The sequence below is a fragment of the Triplophysa rosa genome, linkage group LG12, assembly GCF_024868665.1.
Source record: "Triplophysa rosa linkage group LG12, Trosa_1v2, whole genome shotgun sequence".
Classification (NCBI taxonomy): Eukaryota; Metazoa; Chordata; class Actinopteri; order Cypriniformes; family Nemacheilidae; genus Triplophysa; species Triplophysa rosa.
Window position 1 is genome coordinate 24,460,106 of NC_079901.1, and position 17,040 is coordinate 24,477,145.

A 17,040-nucleotide genomic window follows, 5' to 3' on the forward strand; every position below is an offset into this window, starting at 1 on the left:
TTTAAAATGTAGGGAATGCAGGGAACTGAAAATCATCTGCACAATACTATTTTAACACAACACAACTCATTGACCTAGTCCCAACTTGAACAGATTAGGTTTGATGATTGACTTTTAAATTTAGTATTCAAATTTAATAAAAGATATTGTCTAATATTGTCGAAAGAAAACAAATATCTATATTGATTTGAAATGTTATGACTGCCATGTTTGTCCAGTGTAATCAAATAGTTGATTTATCTTGAGTACAAAAACACAAAACATTTATTTTGATGTTTTATTTTATAATCGAAATGCAGTTTTTGAGTAAACAAGCGTCGTTTCAGGCGTCGTGGCAACACCCAATGTCTGTATTTGTAACGATAATTTACGTAGTAAATCCATAAAAAAACACGTAATGTATTATATTAAATGTTGTGTATGTATTTTGAAGTTTGCATTGCATACAATGTTGATAGAAATATCAGTAAAATTAATGTGATAATATACTGACAGAAAATTCCTTTGTTTTTGTTAACAGTCATTTTGCAATAATACTACATATCTTTATACCATGTACATTTTTCAGTTGTTTATTGCTTTAACTTATTTCTCCATGTTCTCTTATGTGTCTGCAGCTAAAATGTGTTCCTGTAAAGATGATGTGCAAGGATTGATTTGATATTGAACTGAATAGAGATTATAGATAAGAATTGTATAAGAAAAATAAGATTTGCACTTGACATTTACATGCATAGATTGGAAACTAGGCTTCAGTGCGGTTTTTAAATCTTATTTTTTTGTAGTAAAAGCATGGTTCATTTTCATAAGGGATTGTGTTTCTGTTGTATATATTCTTTACTGTAGTGTACTGTAATCATTACCCCAAAACCTTCTTTGTTTAATGGGGACTCTTTTATCTTTTACAGCTCAGCTTTTCCAGATGGCTAAATGTGATCGTAATGGATGTTATGAGATCAATGTGTTCAGGAATAGGCCTACCTCTGAAGACGACGTCAAACTGTTTCTTGCTGCTGACGGCGTTGAAAACATTCAGATCATCACCGTTCAGATGGACGACAACTCGGCTGAAAATACTTTACAAGTCAAGAAAATTATTAGAACAAATCACACTACAAACTTATGACCAATATACAATCATTTATAAATGTCTCAATTTCTCGTACTTATTCCTATATAAATGTCTTTGCCAAAATCTCAGGTTTCTATGGGGTTCCATTTGTGCCAAAAATGTACCGACTGCTTTATGCCTTGTACTATACATTTGTCTTTGTCTACGGTCATTGCCTACTTGTTCAGGTAAATCGGTATATGTTGACGTGTATGTTGTCTGTTGAAGTCGTCTTAATATGTCGTCCTGCCGTCTTTTTCACTGTTGTCCTTATTGTCGTTTGGTTCTGTCAACTTTACTATCGTCCTGTCTGTCGTCCGTGCTGTCATCTTGTCGGTTGTCCTTGCTCTGTTAGCTTTAAAATCGTTTAAACTGTGTCAAATATGTGCACATGCGCAGACGCAAAGATGTTCAAACAAACGTCTTATCATCCTCACAATTAAAAAAGTTTACAAACTGTTTCCATACCTCCAGGTCTTAAACCTTTTTACTGAACGCGCAACGCGGAAGTCGCATCTGACTCGTAACTGAAAGGATTATCCAAGCCGAATTTCACAAATTTTTTCAGCAGACTACCCAGCTAGCAAACGGACATTGTTTCAGAGTTGTGCTTGCTAACAAGTTCGTGCCGTGCGCGCTTCAACTTTGCGCTACTGGCATAAAGTTGGTTTGACGTTGGACGTTCGTGAATTTAGGGACCATCTCTAAAGTTACATACACATTAAAATATTTGTTTAAAAGCTCAATAGCATTTAAAGGGAATGACTTACAGTCACAAAACTTACTGTACAATGTTCATGTGTGTGTCAGCTATAATGCACATCATTTAGATTTTTGATATTTATTATAATAAACCGTCAAATCAAATGCAAATATTCCTATGTGTTTCACTACTGTATGGACTCATACACAAAAATGGTGTGCATTATAGCTGACACACAAGTTTGTAAACTTTTTTTGTGAGGATGATAAGATGTTTGATCGGACATCTTTGCGTCTGCGCCTGTGCACATATTTGATACAGTTTAAACAATTTTAAAGCTAACAGAGCAAGGACGACAGACAAGATGACAGCACGGACGACAGACAGGACGACAGCAAGGACGACAGACAGGACGACAGCAAGGATAACAGGACAGAACGATAGTAAATTTGACAGAACCAAACGACAATAAGGACAACAGTGAAAAAGACGGCAGGACGACATATTAAGACGACTTCAACAGACAACATACACGTCAACATATACTGATTTACCTGAACAAGTAGGCAATGACCGTAGACAAAGACAAATGTATAGTACAAGGCATAAAGCAGTCAACACATTTTTGGCACAAATGGAACCCCATAGGTTTCAGGTGTATTCACTTTAAATAAAGATTTGCACTTGAAAAAGTACCTTAAAACTCCAATACGCATTTTGTCCTTTTGTGAACTGAAAGCACATGCTTTAATTTTGTCTACGAAATCACAAAACTCATTCCCGCAAAGCATTTACAGAATCGTGGATTTTGTGCACCGTTACAGCCTTCCAAAAGTTTGTCTTTGTGCCTATGGAAAAATATGTTCTCATATTCTGTTTTTATTTTTATCTTTTATTTCACTATCAGTTCACTATTCCCATAGTGAATCAAGAGCCATCGAGGTGGAGCCGGGCATCTTCTTGGACTGGACTGATGGCAGGCTAACAGAGGAGTTGTCCAACGATCAGAACGACTGCTCAGACACCCATTTACAGGAGGAGGTTTTCTATGGGGTTCCATTTGTACCAAAAATGTGTCGACTGCTTTATGCCTTGTACTATACATTTGTCTTTGTCTACGGTCATTGCCTACTTGTTCAGGTAAATCGGTATATGTTGACGTGTATGTTGTCTGTTGAAGTCGTCTTAATATGTCGTCCTGCCGTCTTTTTCACTGTTGTCCTTATTGTCGTTTGGTTCTGTCAACTTTACTATCGTTCTGTCCTGTTATCCTGTCTGTCGTCCGTGCTGTCGTCCTTGCTCTGTTAGCTTTAAAATTGTTTAAACTGTGTCAAATATGTGCACAGGCGCAGACACAAAGATGTCCAAACAAACGTCTTATCATCCTCACAAAAAAAAGTTTTATAGTAAATTACTTCATTTATAAAATATACTATATTGCTAGTTTACTAGCTTTTACATTTTTAAACTTCAACATTTTAAACACTTAATTATATATTTTTTAATGTTTATTTATTTGTTTATACAAGTTCAATTTTTATCATTTTTTATTTTATAACTAGTTCAAAATGTTATATTTTTAGTATATATTTGTATATTTTTTAACTAGTCATATATTTAACATTTTTATAATATTCATATTTAGTATAGTAAATATAAGACAAACTTCCTTAATAAACGCTTCCTCCCCCCTTACACTGTGTGTCTGTCGGTATTGTCGGTACAATGTCACAGTTTACAAGCCTGATTTCTCTTGTATACATGTGTATACTATGTGTTTTCTGCTTGACTTTCTTTTCTCTCAAAGCTTTTCTCCACTTTTTTCTTTTCAGTTTTTGTTTTTTGTCACTGTCGTCTTTGGCTTGCTCACTGCTAACATTGGGTTTAGGATTTTATACATGACATTTCATATCAACATTTTATGTACACTTGGCATAAAGCGTCCTGCTAAAGAAGTGAACAGTATCGTCGTCTCTCATTTGATTGGCCACCTCATTGTTTTTACAGGTGGAACGCGTTGTGTTGTAAAATAAATGCAGCACCAAAGTACAGTTAGGCTTTTAGGCAGTTATTTCACAAATTTTATTACACACCATGGACAAATGACGAATACGGCGTGAGAAAATGGATGTGTGGCGCGAGAGTCAATTCCGTGAGTCTTATGTCGAATGCGTGAGAGTTGGCAAAAAACAGTAACATGAACGTTAAATTTATTTCCGTTTCGTGGATAATTTTCTTAAAGTATGGAGACATTTAAAAAAAAGTAAATTCCAGTAGTATACAACTCAAAAACACATTCTTTAAATGAAGGCAGAGACCAGAATTATTCTAGTGCTTGTGGGGGTTTTGAATGTTGGACTTGTTTTATGAGGCAGGCATTTTGGAATGGTTTTATAGTGTTCTCATTCAATCAGTCTTCCAACTTTAAATAAAATAATACTAAAATACTGAACCTCTTTCAGAGATCCAGTTTGCCGTGGCGTACTGAACGTTTGAAAAGTGTGATGTCACAGCGACACAATCGAAGGTGCATACAGAAGAACAGAGGCACATAAACCTCAGACAGCTTTATATGATCTTAAAGGGACGTCCTGTAGCCGAGGTTTCACTAAACGTCCGATAACTTCAGCAACAGCTTTCAAAGTGCAGAAATGTCCAAATCAGGAAAAATAAACAAAGTCATATTCATGTTCGTATAAAATACTACGTTATTTTAGCATTAAGAGGACATTCATCTTTCAATTAGGATGATTTGCATCTAAACTGCAAAATTCTATATTATGTTCATTTTCCTGCAACATTTGCGTTTGTTTATGAAATGGTTTTGCCAACTGAACAGTTTGCATTTATTGCTAAAGTTAAAAGAATAATTCACTGGAAAATGAAGATGATGCCATTCTGTACTCATTCCCATGGCTCTGTGTGACATTCTCCTATGGAACACAATGAGTGTTAAACAGTGCCCAGGCATAAAATACAGCATACACGACTAAAACTAAAGATTTGAAATATCCGAGCGTGAGTATAGTTTCATATTTGAGTGAGCTTTCTATTAAAAGAACGCATTTCCTAAAAGGCAAAGATACGGCATCCAGGATTAATATCTAATAATACCCCTTTCAACAAATTCCTAATGTAAAACAAACGTTAAAACATTTTCACGAGAAACTCAACGCCAGCTTGAAATGCACGTGACATTTAAACGTTGAATGTACAGCGTCCAGTGTATGTACGGGACGACAGAAGCCTCTTCATACAAACCAAACATTACTGGCCAGAAATGAGAAAGTGCTCGACTCTGAGGAACTGTTACTGTAAGGATTAAGAAGACCCTGTTGTACACCTGGGGATGCATGCGGCCGAATGATGCGAGTGCATTCAAACATCTGAACAAACACCATGGCTCCTCTGGAGGCTTCATTTGGTCCACTACACCAGAAGTCTACGGTGGCTGACGAGGCGGCTCATGTTAGAAGGCGACGAGAAAAGAAATGTATCAGGACAGCTGCTCGCTGTCGAAAACAAAGTTAACAAGGTCCGTGACTCCAGTAAACTCTTCCTCTTCTTCATCATCCTCATCCCGAGCTGCCGCCGGCAGAGGGACCAGGCCATTGTGCCTGCCTTTGGGTGTGTGCTTCGACCTGGAGTCCTCCGGGACTTTAGAGGACTTGCCTGTGGAGATCTTTCCTCTGGTGTTCTGCCTCCTTTGCCGCACGCCTTCCTCCTCCTCTTCATCGTCAGTTTCTATGCGGTTTGACCTCCTGCGGAGGGGCCGCTGGTCTTCCTCAGATCCGTCTGTTTCTCCTTCTTCCTCAGAGTTCTCCTCCTCATCTTCCTCACTGGAGCTTCTCTGCTGTCTCTGTTTTAGATGTTGGTGTCTCTGTTTGGATTCGTCCCGTCTGGACTCGCTTCTCTGTCCTCTGTCTCTTCTCTGCAGGGACTTTGGCTCAAAGTCTTGAGAATGTACAGACTCTACAAAAGGAGGTGAAAAGGAAAGGGAAAGAAACGTGATAGTCCGGATAAAATTGTGATATAGAGTTGTGATGTGAACAAACAACATCAGTTTGCCTTGGCGAAATTCTTTACAGGCTTCCTTGCAGCTATGACTGTTGGTGATAAAATATCGGAAAAGATCACTTAAATAGACACAGAAAAAGCTAAATTTACATTTTAAAAATCAAATTTAAGATAGTCAAAGTGTGTAGTGACCTTCACTGTTGGAGCTGGACAGTCGTCGACGGTGAACCACGGACGAGTTCTTCTGATTGGACGCCTTTTGTGACCCCTCCGATTCGGACGTTTCGTAGTAGTTGACGAAAGAGTTCTGCCTGCGCCGTGGACGCCTTCTGCTCGTGTCCACGTCGCTCTCGCTAAACTCGTTCGATGCCTCCGTCTCTGAGATGAAAGAGAGAGGTCAGGGAGGTCAAATGTGAAGGCAAATCGAACAAAAACTGTATATGAAAACGCAAACAAACCCATTTCTTCCTCCTCCTCCTCCTCTTCTGAGTTTAACACCTCCTCCTCTGAGGAGCCTCTCCGTCGGCTGGAAAGTCTGCCTCTGCTCCTCCTGGCTCTTTGAGTGTGTGTGCTTCTGCTGGTTCTTCTGGATCTCGATGGATTTCCAGCATTACTATCAGCGCTGCCCCATTCACTGCCCTCACCGGAGCCCACTTCAGCATCGCCATCTCCCGAAACCACAAACTCCTCCTCCTCCATGCTAGCAGCAGAATAACAGACAGTGATGCAGATATTGAACCCTCAATGTATACTAAAACATGAGTTCATCTCTCTCACACACGTGCACACACACCTGTCACTGAGCTGAAAGTCATCCTCACTCTCCTCCTCGTCCACCGTACTGTCACTGTCCAAGTCTTTGAGTCGCCGGCGTTTTCTTTTACGTGGTGCGAGGGGCTTCACAGACCGGCGAGTCTCTCGGCTGACCGTGCTGCGCTGTTGATTCGTGACGGTCGACACATGTTTATCACATCCGACACCTGCTGGAAACACGAGCAGAATGTATATCGCTGCATGAAAATGAAACCATTTCTCATAAATCTCATAAAACCAACCTGTGTCCTGCGAGTCTTGAAGATCTTCCTCTATCGCCTCATCGATGGCTTCGTCAAAGTCATCAAACCTGAGCGGCAGTGATGAGAAAATGAAGTTCACAAAGACAGAATCACATCGTCTGCTAGAGTCAGTGAGAAACACTGATCACCTGTAACTGATGGATTTCCTCGTCCTGGTGGATCGACGGCCCAGATTGTTGCTCTTCTTTGCGTCTTTCTTTTTCTGTGGCGAGTCGTCTCCGGCGTCACCGTCCTGCCACGATGAAAGGCCACAACATTCAAATCAAATAAAACCAACTACAGACTACTACAAAACCTAAATCCTGTCCTTTATATGGACGGTTTCAGCGGCAACAACATAAACAAACGTTATGTGGCCCAAACTTAACTTCCGGTAGACCTTTGTAAAGAATCAATAACTGTTGAGTAGTTTTAATTTAATACAATGAATATACAATAACATATTCATATAAATGAATGTAAATGAAGTATAAAATACATTGTTATATTATAACCAAACACAGACCGGAAGTTAACTTCGGGCCAGGCGCGTGTGTCTGATGAAACCATCTATAATTCACTTACTTATTTCAGACATTCCACAACCATAACCATAACATACCTACCATAACATACTAGAGTACAGCATGTTACAATACATTATTATGCTATACAACACTGTATGGTTTAGTATCTTATGGCATAGATTATGTAGCTGTGTTGTATACTGTATGGTGTGGTATGGTACAGTGCAGTATAATATTGAATGGTGTGATGCAACATAATTCAGTAAAGCGCACGCAGTATGGTAAACTACATAGTATAGTATGGTATGGTATGGTATATGGCATAGTATTGTATACTATAGCATATTGCCGTACAGAATGGCACAGTATGGTATAGTATAGTATGGTATACTATAGCATACCAAAGCACAGCATAGTATGTATAGCATAGCATGGTATAGTTTATCATAGCATAGTGAAGTACAGCATGGCATGGTATAGTATAGCATAGCGAAGTACAACATAGTATGGTACAGTACAGCATAGTGCAATATGGTGTGGCATGGTATAGTCTAATGCAATACCGTATTGTATGGCACAGTACATTACGGTATGGTATAGCATAGTGCTGTGCGGTATGGTATATCGTAGTGCAATATGGTGTGGTATAGTATGGTATAGTGCAATATGGTGTGGTATGGTATAGTCTAGTGCAGTACCGTATGGTGTAGTACAGTTTGGTATGGTATAGTATAGTGCTGTATGGTATGGTATAGTGCAATATTGTGTGGTATGGTATAGTCTAGCGCAGTACCGTATGGTATAGTACAGTACGGTATGGTATCGTATGGCCCTGTGCGGTATGATATAGTGCAATATGGTGTGGTATGGTATAGTCTAGTGCAGTACCGTATGGTATAGTACAGTGTGGTATGGTATAGTATAGTGCTGTATGGTATGGTATAGTGCAATATGGTATAGTCTAGCGCAGTACCGTATGGTAAAGTACATTATGGTATGGTATATTATAGGCTGTAGGAGAAGTATACAGTAGTATCGTATCATATCATATAGTATAGAATACAGTAGCAGGAGCTGCAGACTTACTGGGGTTGGGATGATGTTCTCCACGCTGATGCCCACATACACTAACCGTTCACGCCTGCGTGAGAGAGAGACGGATCACATCAGGAAATGTATATCATCATACGAGAAAGAAAAGCTGGTGTGTGTATGTGTGCCACCCACAACCAATAGAAATCATCATTGGTTGTGATGGACTACCAGAAGTGTGTGTGTGTGTGTGTGTGTGTGTGTGTGTGTGTACCTTCGTTCAGCTCTCTCTTTCTTCTTCAGCGCCGTGTCCAGATTCTGTAGCTGTTCCTCTAACCTCTCACAGAGAAGTTTCTGCAAACGACAGGAACATAGAGTCCTTCAACAGGCTTCACATACACACACTGTTTTCTTTGATATAATAAAGATTGAGCCCCTTACATGCTGGCAGGGAGGACAGAACCATTCTCCATCAGGAATGATCATGAGAGGAGGTCTCAGACAGGCTGTGTGATAGCCGCTGTCACACAAGTCACACAGGAGAATCTGAGACAAAAACACACCGACGGAGAAAATATGAGACAACGCTAAGCGCGTTTTATAAATAAAGCATTTGTTTGAACTGATGTAGTGTCTCACCAGCTCGGGGTGGTTGGTGAGACCGCAGTGTTTACAAGCATCTTCAGGCGGAAGCTCATTCGACTGGTCCGAGTCACTCTCACTCTTATTGTCTCCTCTCTCCGATTTGTTGTCCTCATCATTTGTGGCTTTGTCATCACCCGCATCCTCGTCGCCCTCCAGGGCTCCTTTGGATTTGCAGTTTTTAGCACGGGTTTTCGACCAGCGTGGGCGTCTGTGTCGTCGCTTGCCCTGGAAAAGTGGAAGATACATCTGAATAAAAACCTTCAGACACATTCTTCGATCAGATATACAGAGATTTCAAGTTACCTTTAAAGACTTGGTCCGTCCTTCCACGTCCACCTTCTTGTCAACCTCCTTTGTGGGCAGAATTTTCACCTCTTCGTCTTCTGTGTGTTCGCCTTGAGCCGTCAGTGTTTGATCTGGTTTTCGATCCTGAATATCAGCCACTTTGGGGCTGGGTTTACAGATGCGAGCAGATCTCCGTAAGGACCGTCGATTGCTGGTTTCAGACTGGATGTGCTGGAGTTCAGGAGTACGTCTGTGACGCGGGATCTTAATCTTCAGTCGAATCCCTTCCTTCTGAAGTTCAGACGATACCTCCTCATCGTCATCGTCTTCGTGTGTTTCACCTTCTCCTGCTTCTCCTCTCTCTGAAACCCTGCAGATGTCGGACGAGGAGTGTTTTGTGCTTTGACCCTCATCTCTTCTGTGCAGCTTGGATTTGCTCTTTTGAGAGCTCCTCTTTCTCGGGCTTCTCAAACTCTTCTCTTCACTTTCATTCTCGGCCGGAACGTCGGTCTGGCTCTCTTTCATTTCAATGGTTTCTGTTTCTTCAATCGTAGGAGACTCAAGCACGTCTGGGCACATCTTGTTAACATCTTTAGACAGGAATTCCTCTGGGACGCTACCATTGTCCGTTTTAATCACAGATCTCCCGACAAGAACGGACCGTCTACCGCCATCCTCGTCTCCAGCGCCAGATGTCAAGACACTGCCATTTCCATGAAGACCATTTCTATCCTTTGTGGAAGTGTTTTCACTTTCAGCCAACGGCCTCTTTCGATCAAGGGGACCCTTGATGACTCCAACACCTACGTATTGACCTCGTATCGTCTTTTGGTACGGCTCAACGGACGTCTGCTTTTCACAAGACGACGTGATGTTGAGCTCTTGTGGGACAGTAACGGTTGGCATCTTCTCTTCATTCCTCACGTGCGGCTCCTTCACCAGTAAGACTGAGGGATTGCGTACGATTATCCCCCCGGTGCTGGTGCTGATGCTGCCGTTGCTGTTCAGATTATTGTTGTTGTGATTTACGTTGCCGTAGTGATTGCTGATGTCATAGCCTCCACTTCTTTTCAGCTCTCTCTTCTTCAGTGGTATTTTAGCCTGTTGATCGCTGCTGATGACTCTGGTGGGCTCTTTCTTGTCGTCCTGCATCTCTGGTTTGACGGGGACAGGAGGCATGACGACCGATATGGTGTTCCAGGTTCTGGGACAATCCTTGGCTTCTTCTTTGACGAGGGTTTTAATCGTGCTGACTCTGTTGTCTATAACTGGGATCGGCTGTGTTTTGGGTTTGGACACATCTTTCCATTCAGCTTCATCTTTGACGTCTCGCTCTGGTTTAACAGCAACGGGTGATGCTTCTCTTTTCATGCTGTTGTTAGTTTTTGTAGAAGTGATGATGCTGTCGGTTAAAGTGGACCCACAGTTTTTCAAGTCGCCAGCTTTACCTTGAAAAAACATTATCACTATTATTAGTAAAGTTTAGCCCTTAGACTATAGACTTAGACATGTCCCAAATGACATACGATACACTATGCACCTAAACGATGCACTCAACTATCTAGTGTATGAATTTAAGAAGGGTAGTATCGTCCCAAATGGAATACTAAGCGCTTTTATACTAACTGGAAGTATATTGGTTTCCCAGACGAGCGCAAATGACGTCAATAGCACGGCACAATGCGTGTGAATAAAAATCAATTTGTGCATTGTACATTTAATGTAATTTTCATGTGTTTTGCCCAGCATGACTTTAGTCATCATCAGATTGAAGCGTTATCACACTGCAGGAGAACTTCTCTCGAGCAGCGTCCGATAGCCCCGCCTCCCTCCCTTCTGCTACGTAACTGCGACCGCTGAGTGCGTGAAGTGTCCAAAGTTCCACACTTCATATTTTCGGTTGAAAAAGTGCATCATCCGGGTACTTAAAGTGCACTTCTTCTTTGAGAATTTTCAATGGGGACGCACTACTCTCTACATTATTTATACTACAAAATGGCGTAGAATAGTGCATAAGTGCGCGATCTGGGAGACAACTTTAGTGAAATAAAAACTGGTCCCCTAGTTTAAATATCACAGTGACTTTTGAGTTTTAAAACCTTCTTTTTCTGTGCTTGGGCTTTTGGGACCATCCAGCTTCTCTTGGTTGACAGATGAGTCAATCTGGGCTTTCAGCTGATCAAGTGCGTCTGCAAGATCATTTCTTGTCCTGTTTAAACAACATGCATTATTTACAAAGCTTTTCATCTTTAATAAGCTTCAGCAAAAAAAATATGTCCTAAGGCTAATCTATGTGAAAACACTTCTTTTGGCTTTGGATAAAGACATCTGCCAAATCAATACATTTACTGTCATGATTATAAACTATGCTGAAAAGTATACTAGACTCCTGACACAAGTAAACCATCTCCATTATCATCAGATTTTTCTTATTAAAGAGTTTTTTGCAGAGAGGAGCACAGTGCGGTTTCCTCACCTTGCAATGCATCTCCAGGAGGACCCATCCAAGTCGTCTTGTTCTTCGGCATAAACACGCACATTCTGCTCTTGGTCTAACTGAAACCAGTACATAAGGCCTTCCTTGTCTCTACCGATAGGCTGCAGACGCATGTTGTCCGGGTCTTCTTCATTAACCAACGTCTTAAACTTGAGATTGTCGTCAAACTGGCATTCACACAAGTACTGTTAAAACAAAATATTTCACCATGATTCTTTCAGATGTAGGTCATTGCTGTGTACAGAGTCTCATCCATTCAATGCTTTTAAGGATTGAGTAAAGCCGACCGCTCGTCTATGGGTCTGCCAGGGAAATACTGACCTTCAGGATCCCAGTCTTAAACTCAACGGTCATTTCAGCGTAACTTTTTCTCTCCAGTTCCCAAGCCCAGGTGCTGTTACACTCCTGGCACACCTGCGGCAACACGATTTCATCAAACGGGTGCATTTGCATGCAGATTTCCATGTGTCGTTTGCGGTCGTGTGATTTAAAAAGGAAACACTCACCTTTATAAGATACTTCTCCCACTTCTCCGTCGTGACTGACTTGCTGATCTTACGCAGCAGTTTGACATGAAGCTCAATCAGAGGTTGAGGAACTAAATTGAAAGAAAAAAAACAACAACATTAGGATAGGATTTTAATTCATACAAACGTGTCACTATTTTCTTTTCTCTTTATTGACATGCTTAAGTTTACAAACAGCTAAAAGTGGCATCCTTAACAAAACCGTCAACGTGTGATGGGCTGCTAAGCACACAAAACAAACAAACACATGCCAAAGAAATCAAAAATAAGTATGTGTAACAATCCAATATTTGTACAATAGATTTTATAAACACACAAAATAGATGTTATTTTAGGAATAGGAATTTGTAAATGTCAGTCTTTTTCACCAGAAACTTGACATTAAATCTCCCTGCTTTACCATCACCACATTGTGAATTGGACCCAATGTTTATGTGTCTTAAACGGCCCAATCAGCTATCAGCTGCGTCATAGCACACAAACCAATGACCGCATTTTGTTCAAGCAATGCCTCCAAACGACAACATTAGGGTCGTGAATCTGGACACTGGAGACGACTAAACACATTCATGTACGACATCAAACACTATTAGGTCATCGTAGAGGGGGCGGGGTGTTAACAACAGAACGAAACCAAGTGTTGCATTTTAGATGAGGATGCTGTTACAGTAGCATCAGAAGTTTGACAGCGGCCTGCGCATGCGCGGTGCGCATCTACAGCCGTTGCTGTTGATAAAACGTGAATGTACATTTCACATGCGATTATGAAGTGTTGCTCTATATAATCGCGTTCAGTGCTACAATAACACCATTAGGTTTGTGTAGAAAAACCAAGACCGATTTTACATGTTAAGAACCCACAGAGGGTAGAAAAAACAACAACCTGACTGTTTAAACTCATTGCTTAAAAAAACACCCACATCCGAAATCTGAGAGAAATCATCGTATCACTTTAAATCACCATTACATAAGCTGTTTATCTACACGCAGATAACACGGATCCGATCAAAAACAAACTTTAAGTAGAGATGTATGATGAGCAGGGATGTGGAGCCTGTCTAAATAAAAACAAGCCACGGTCTTACCCGCTGAGGTTTCCTGTAGGTACCGCTCGAGCTGGGAGAAATTCAGCTCGGGCAGATCCAGAGCAGACCCGTAGCGCTCCAGAAAAGAGCAAAGCACCGCAAAACCGGGACTTGAAGCTGGAGGAAGACCCGCTGTGGTGCTCGGAGCAGCCATCTTTCCTACGACTCTGCTTGCTTAGATCAAAACTGCCCACAATACACCGCGACAACCCACCCTGAGCATCATCTAGGGGGCATCTGTTGTGCGTGGACCACCACGATACCATGCACCAACCTTCATCACTTCGTTATCACCGTCATCGTCATTATAACACGCTTGAGGCGCTTTTTGACCACGGCAGTTCATTACTCTTGTTTTTCTGACCGGAGTGACATCATGAGCATTTAGAAAATAGAACATTTACGATAGTAACCCGTTTTTTGCCATGGTCGGATTCGTAGTGAAACTGTAGTAACCACGACAGAAGATATTGTAGTAAGACAAATACAAGTCTGTCAAAAACAAGGTTAACTTAATTAAAAAAGTGCGGTTCATCTTTATGAGGGGGAGACACAAAACGTCAGTGAAGAGAGGGAAAAGATCAATTCTAATAAATTAATGAATAAATACAAATAAACACAAAAACAATAAATAAATCTATCATCAAATACAATTTTCAGTCTGTAATTATGGGATGGGACCACGCTTCTGACTCCAGCTATAACTGCGTCACTGAACAACACCGTCGTCTAATCAGAGTGGCTGACGCTGGAACGCACGCTGATTGGCCCCGGTCCGTGACGTGTTTGGTGGGTGTGTACCGGCGTCACTCACAGCCATGTTTGTTGACAGAAAAGTGGAGTAGAAGCAGGATTGAGTTGCAACGCAATATTTATTATAATTTAAAACAAGTATGTCCTGCATGGTTTTATTGTATTTACAGTCGTCATTGTTTTAGATGTGAAGTATTTTGTGCATGAATAAAAATCTCGTTTAATATGCGCGTGCAAAGTTAGTTTATATTTGGATATGGATTTATCATTAGTACTTCATTTGAGTTGTTCAGATAATTAATGAAAAACATAGCAATAGGGAACTGTTGGGTAAAGTGACACTCCTCACAACAAAATAATGACATTGCATTGAAGTATTACCATATTCGTAAACCAGGGTATTTAAAATGAACTCTAAAGTACATTACAGTACAGTAGTCATTTTTGGTTAGCGATTTTATGCATTTTCTGAAATCATGGAGAATAAGTCAGGATCAGTTACCCAATAAATGCACCTGATGCATTAATCTTACCTCTGTAACACTGGTTTACAGGACACCTGGTCATGTCTTCTCCAGAAATCGCTTCCTTATCCTGGGGACACATGAAGGTCAAAGGTTGTTCCGCATCCTATAAAGACTGTAAAGTCTGGCCGGGTGGCAGCCGAGCCTGGGACTGGCGTGAAACTGGCACAGATGTAAGATGAGCACCAGTTTAATGTTCGTGACTTCATCTACATGTGACAGAACATCTCATTTTATGTCTTGGTATTCAATGCACAGTGCATTCGTCAGTGTTCCTCTTCCTAAACATACTTTGTCTGTATTGTACTGCCACTTGCACCCAGATGATACCTTGAATTTGCAGAATAAAGCTTTTAATAAAGACAGACAAAGATAGTTGAGCCATAAAAAAGAAGCCAGATAAAAGAAGTACTAGTTTTTTAGTACTGTTTACTAATACAACGCTGACATTTCACTAATAACAATAAAACTGAGATTGGGTGCTTTTTCTTTGCTGTCAACTCATCTAACACAATTTGTCTACAGAACACATTTCAAGCATTTATGCGTAAAACTTCCCATCAAAAGGTCTTGAAAATCATGAGAAACAAACATTCAGTCAGGCCTGTCCAAACATATGACTGGGTACAGATCATAATAAATATGGTTGAAAAGAAATCTGTCTAAAGTCCATCTGTACTCTTCTCAGCATTATCCTGGTGTTCAACCAGCTGATCTGGATGAGATTCTCAGAAAAGGGGTGCAGACGCTGGTCATAGGACGAGGAATGAGTGAAGCTTTTCAGGTAACTCTCACCTGATCATCGTCGTGTCAGATCATATAAACTAAATCTTTGATCATATTTGAATGAATTTCTCGACACAGGTTCCTCCTTCCACTCTCGAATATGTGAAGGAACAGGGTGTGGACGTCCGGGTGTTCCAGACGGAGCAGGCTGTTAAAGAATATAACGCTTTGGTGGGACGGGGGGCTAAAGTGGGAGGGGTCTTCCACTCCACCTGCTGATGATGTCATTAACACAACTTAAATCTCCTTCCTTTATAAGTGCCTAAAGATTTCAGATGAACTCTGTTTTCATATTAAAATGGATTTAGATGAAAATGCAGTTTAAAGTAAGTTGGCCTGTGGAGGATATGGTTTTGTGTAACGGAAATGTTATGTGCTTTATAATCATTAAAGCTGATGTCATTTGTTGTTGTTGGAATCCCAGTTTAACGTGTACAGACTGATATACGTAAGCCATGAAACACTAAGGCTGTGTTGTCCAAATCATCGCTGGTCTGACCAATGACATATGAGGGCCGGTAAGAGGAGGGTTTTGGATAAATGAAACACAAACAGTGTAAAGCTCTGGTTTTGGATTCTTCGGTGCTCAACATTTTATTCACTCACACACACACACAGATATAAAATCACTGATGCAAGACGCAGCCTTACTGGACTGCAGTTCTATTTATATCTGTGGAACTGTGATTGGTCCTGTTTGTCACCAGCTGAGAAGACCTGTCTACTCGCCTTCTGCAACATTAATTTATACAGAAAAACAAAAACACAAAATTAGCTGCTACATAACAAAGCATTATCGCAAATACAGCTGATGTCTTGACACACACATCTACAACTAAACACACAGATCTACAAATAATAGATTCAGCAAAAAATATAAAGTTAATTTATAGAAAGTAAGAGAGGTAACTAATATTTAAAATTAACAAACAATATGTAAACTAAAGTGAGACCACACTGTTGCTACTTACTTTCACCAGTCTGAGATTCTTGCGTTTAGGCGTTCACTAGCGTCTATGACCTCAAAGCTAACAGACATGAACTAAAACCTGCTTCTTGCTTCATAGGATGTTATGGCAGCCCTGTGTCCAAACCTGATGTAGGTGTGTACTGTAGGTTTCATTGAGGTCATGATGAAGCTGGGATGTGAGATCTTCCAGTTGTGTGATGTCATCCTTCATCAGAATGGTCTGATTTCTGTGTGCTTTTCAGGAGGAGCCGAGTGGCATCTACAGTACATGGCGTGGTGTGTGAAAGTAGAAAACTGAAATGATCGAAGAGCTTTATGAAGGACACCCCACTCACATTTCAAGAAATCAAAAAAGTCTTTTGAAACAGTGAACGCCCATTAAAGAAACCCCAGAGTTTAGTACATACATACTAGTTCGTGTTAAGTTTGCCAACTCATCAAGATTGTGGTCATTTTGTTTCAGTATTTTTATCATGAATTCCATTATATCTGAGATGTGATGCTGGTTAGCTGTTAGGAAGTG

The 17,040-nt window shown here is 40.6% G+C and overlaps 2 protein-coding genes across 4 annotated transcripts; one reads left to right on the forward strand and one right to left on the reverse strand.

Annotated features, from left to right (window-relative positions):
* Positions 1-3,466: 3,466 nt before the first annotated feature.
* rsf1a (remodeling and spacing factor 1a) lies at positions 3,467-14,168 on the reverse strand. Of its 2 annotated transcripts, none has more exons than XM_057348759.1 (16): positions 13,485-14,168; positions 12,379-12,470; positions 12,194-12,286; positions 11,852-12,057; positions 11,475-11,584; positions 9,394-10,823; positions 9,085-9,315; positions 8,887-8,991; positions 8,720-8,799; positions 8,500-8,554; positions 7,036-7,139; positions 6,887-6,954; positions 6,625-6,811; positions 6,290-6,531; positions 6,024-6,209; positions 3,467-5,786 (listed from the first exon to the last, which is right to left on the reverse strand). In XM_057348759.1, the coding sequence occupies exons 1-16, from the start codon at positions 13,636-13,638 to the stop codon at positions 5,311-5,313; spliced, it is 3,819 nt and encodes a 1,272-aa protein (XP_057204742.1). In that variant the 5' UTR covers positions 13,639-14,168; the 3' UTR covers positions 3,467-5,310. The 2 variants fall into 2 exon arrangements, with proteins under 2 accessions (XP_057204742.1, XP_057204741.1); XM_057348758.1 differs by having other exon boundaries at positions 6,625-6,814.
* Positions 14,169-14,272: 104 nt separating this feature from the next.
* On the forward strand, positions 14,273-15,958 carry aamdc (adipogenesis associated, Mth938 domain containing). 2 transcript variants are annotated; one of them, XM_057348786.1, is made up of 4 exons: positions 14,273-14,375; positions 14,792-14,934; positions 15,450-15,545; positions 15,626-15,958. In XM_057348786.1, the coding sequence occupies exons 2-4, from the start codon at positions 14,803-14,805 to the stop codon at positions 15,764-15,766; spliced, it is 369 nt and encodes a 122-aa protein (XP_057204769.1). In that variant the 5' UTR covers positions 14,273-14,375; positions 14,792-14,802; the 3' UTR covers positions 15,767-15,958. The 2 variants fall into 2 exon arrangements, with proteins under 2 accessions (XP_057204769.1, XP_057204770.1); XM_057348787.1 differs by having other exon boundaries at positions 14,311-14,375; positions 14,816-14,934.
* The last annotated feature ends 1,082 nt before the right edge of the window (positions 15,959-17,040 follow it).

Bases quoted from the DNA above. Each gene is read 5' to 3' on its own strand.
- rsf1a (XM_057348758.1), bottom strand. From the start codon at position 13,638: ATGGCTGCTCCGAGCACCACAGCGGGTCTTCCTCCAGCTTCAAGTCCC. The intron at 8,992-9,084 runs GTGAGACACTAC...TTTTTGTCTCAG, and splicing joins TCACCAACCACCCCGAGCTG to ATTCTCCTGTGTGACTTGTG. The intron at 8,800-8,886 runs GTAAGGGGCTCA...TGTCGTTTGCAG, and splicing joins TCTGTCCTCCCTGCCAGCAT to AAACTTCTCTGTGAGAGGTT.
- aamdc (XM_057348786.1), top strand. From the start codon at position 14,803: ATGTCTTCTCCAGAAATCGCTTCCTTATCCTGGGGACACATGAAGGTC. The intron at 14,935-15,449 runs GTAAGATGAGCA...TACTCTTCTCAG, and splicing joins GGCGTGAAACTGGCACAGAT to CATTATCCTGGTGTTCAACC. The intron at 15,546-15,625 runs GTAACTCTCACC...TTCTCGACACAG, and splicing joins GAATGAGTGAAGCTTTTCAG to GTTCCTCCTTCCACTCTCGA.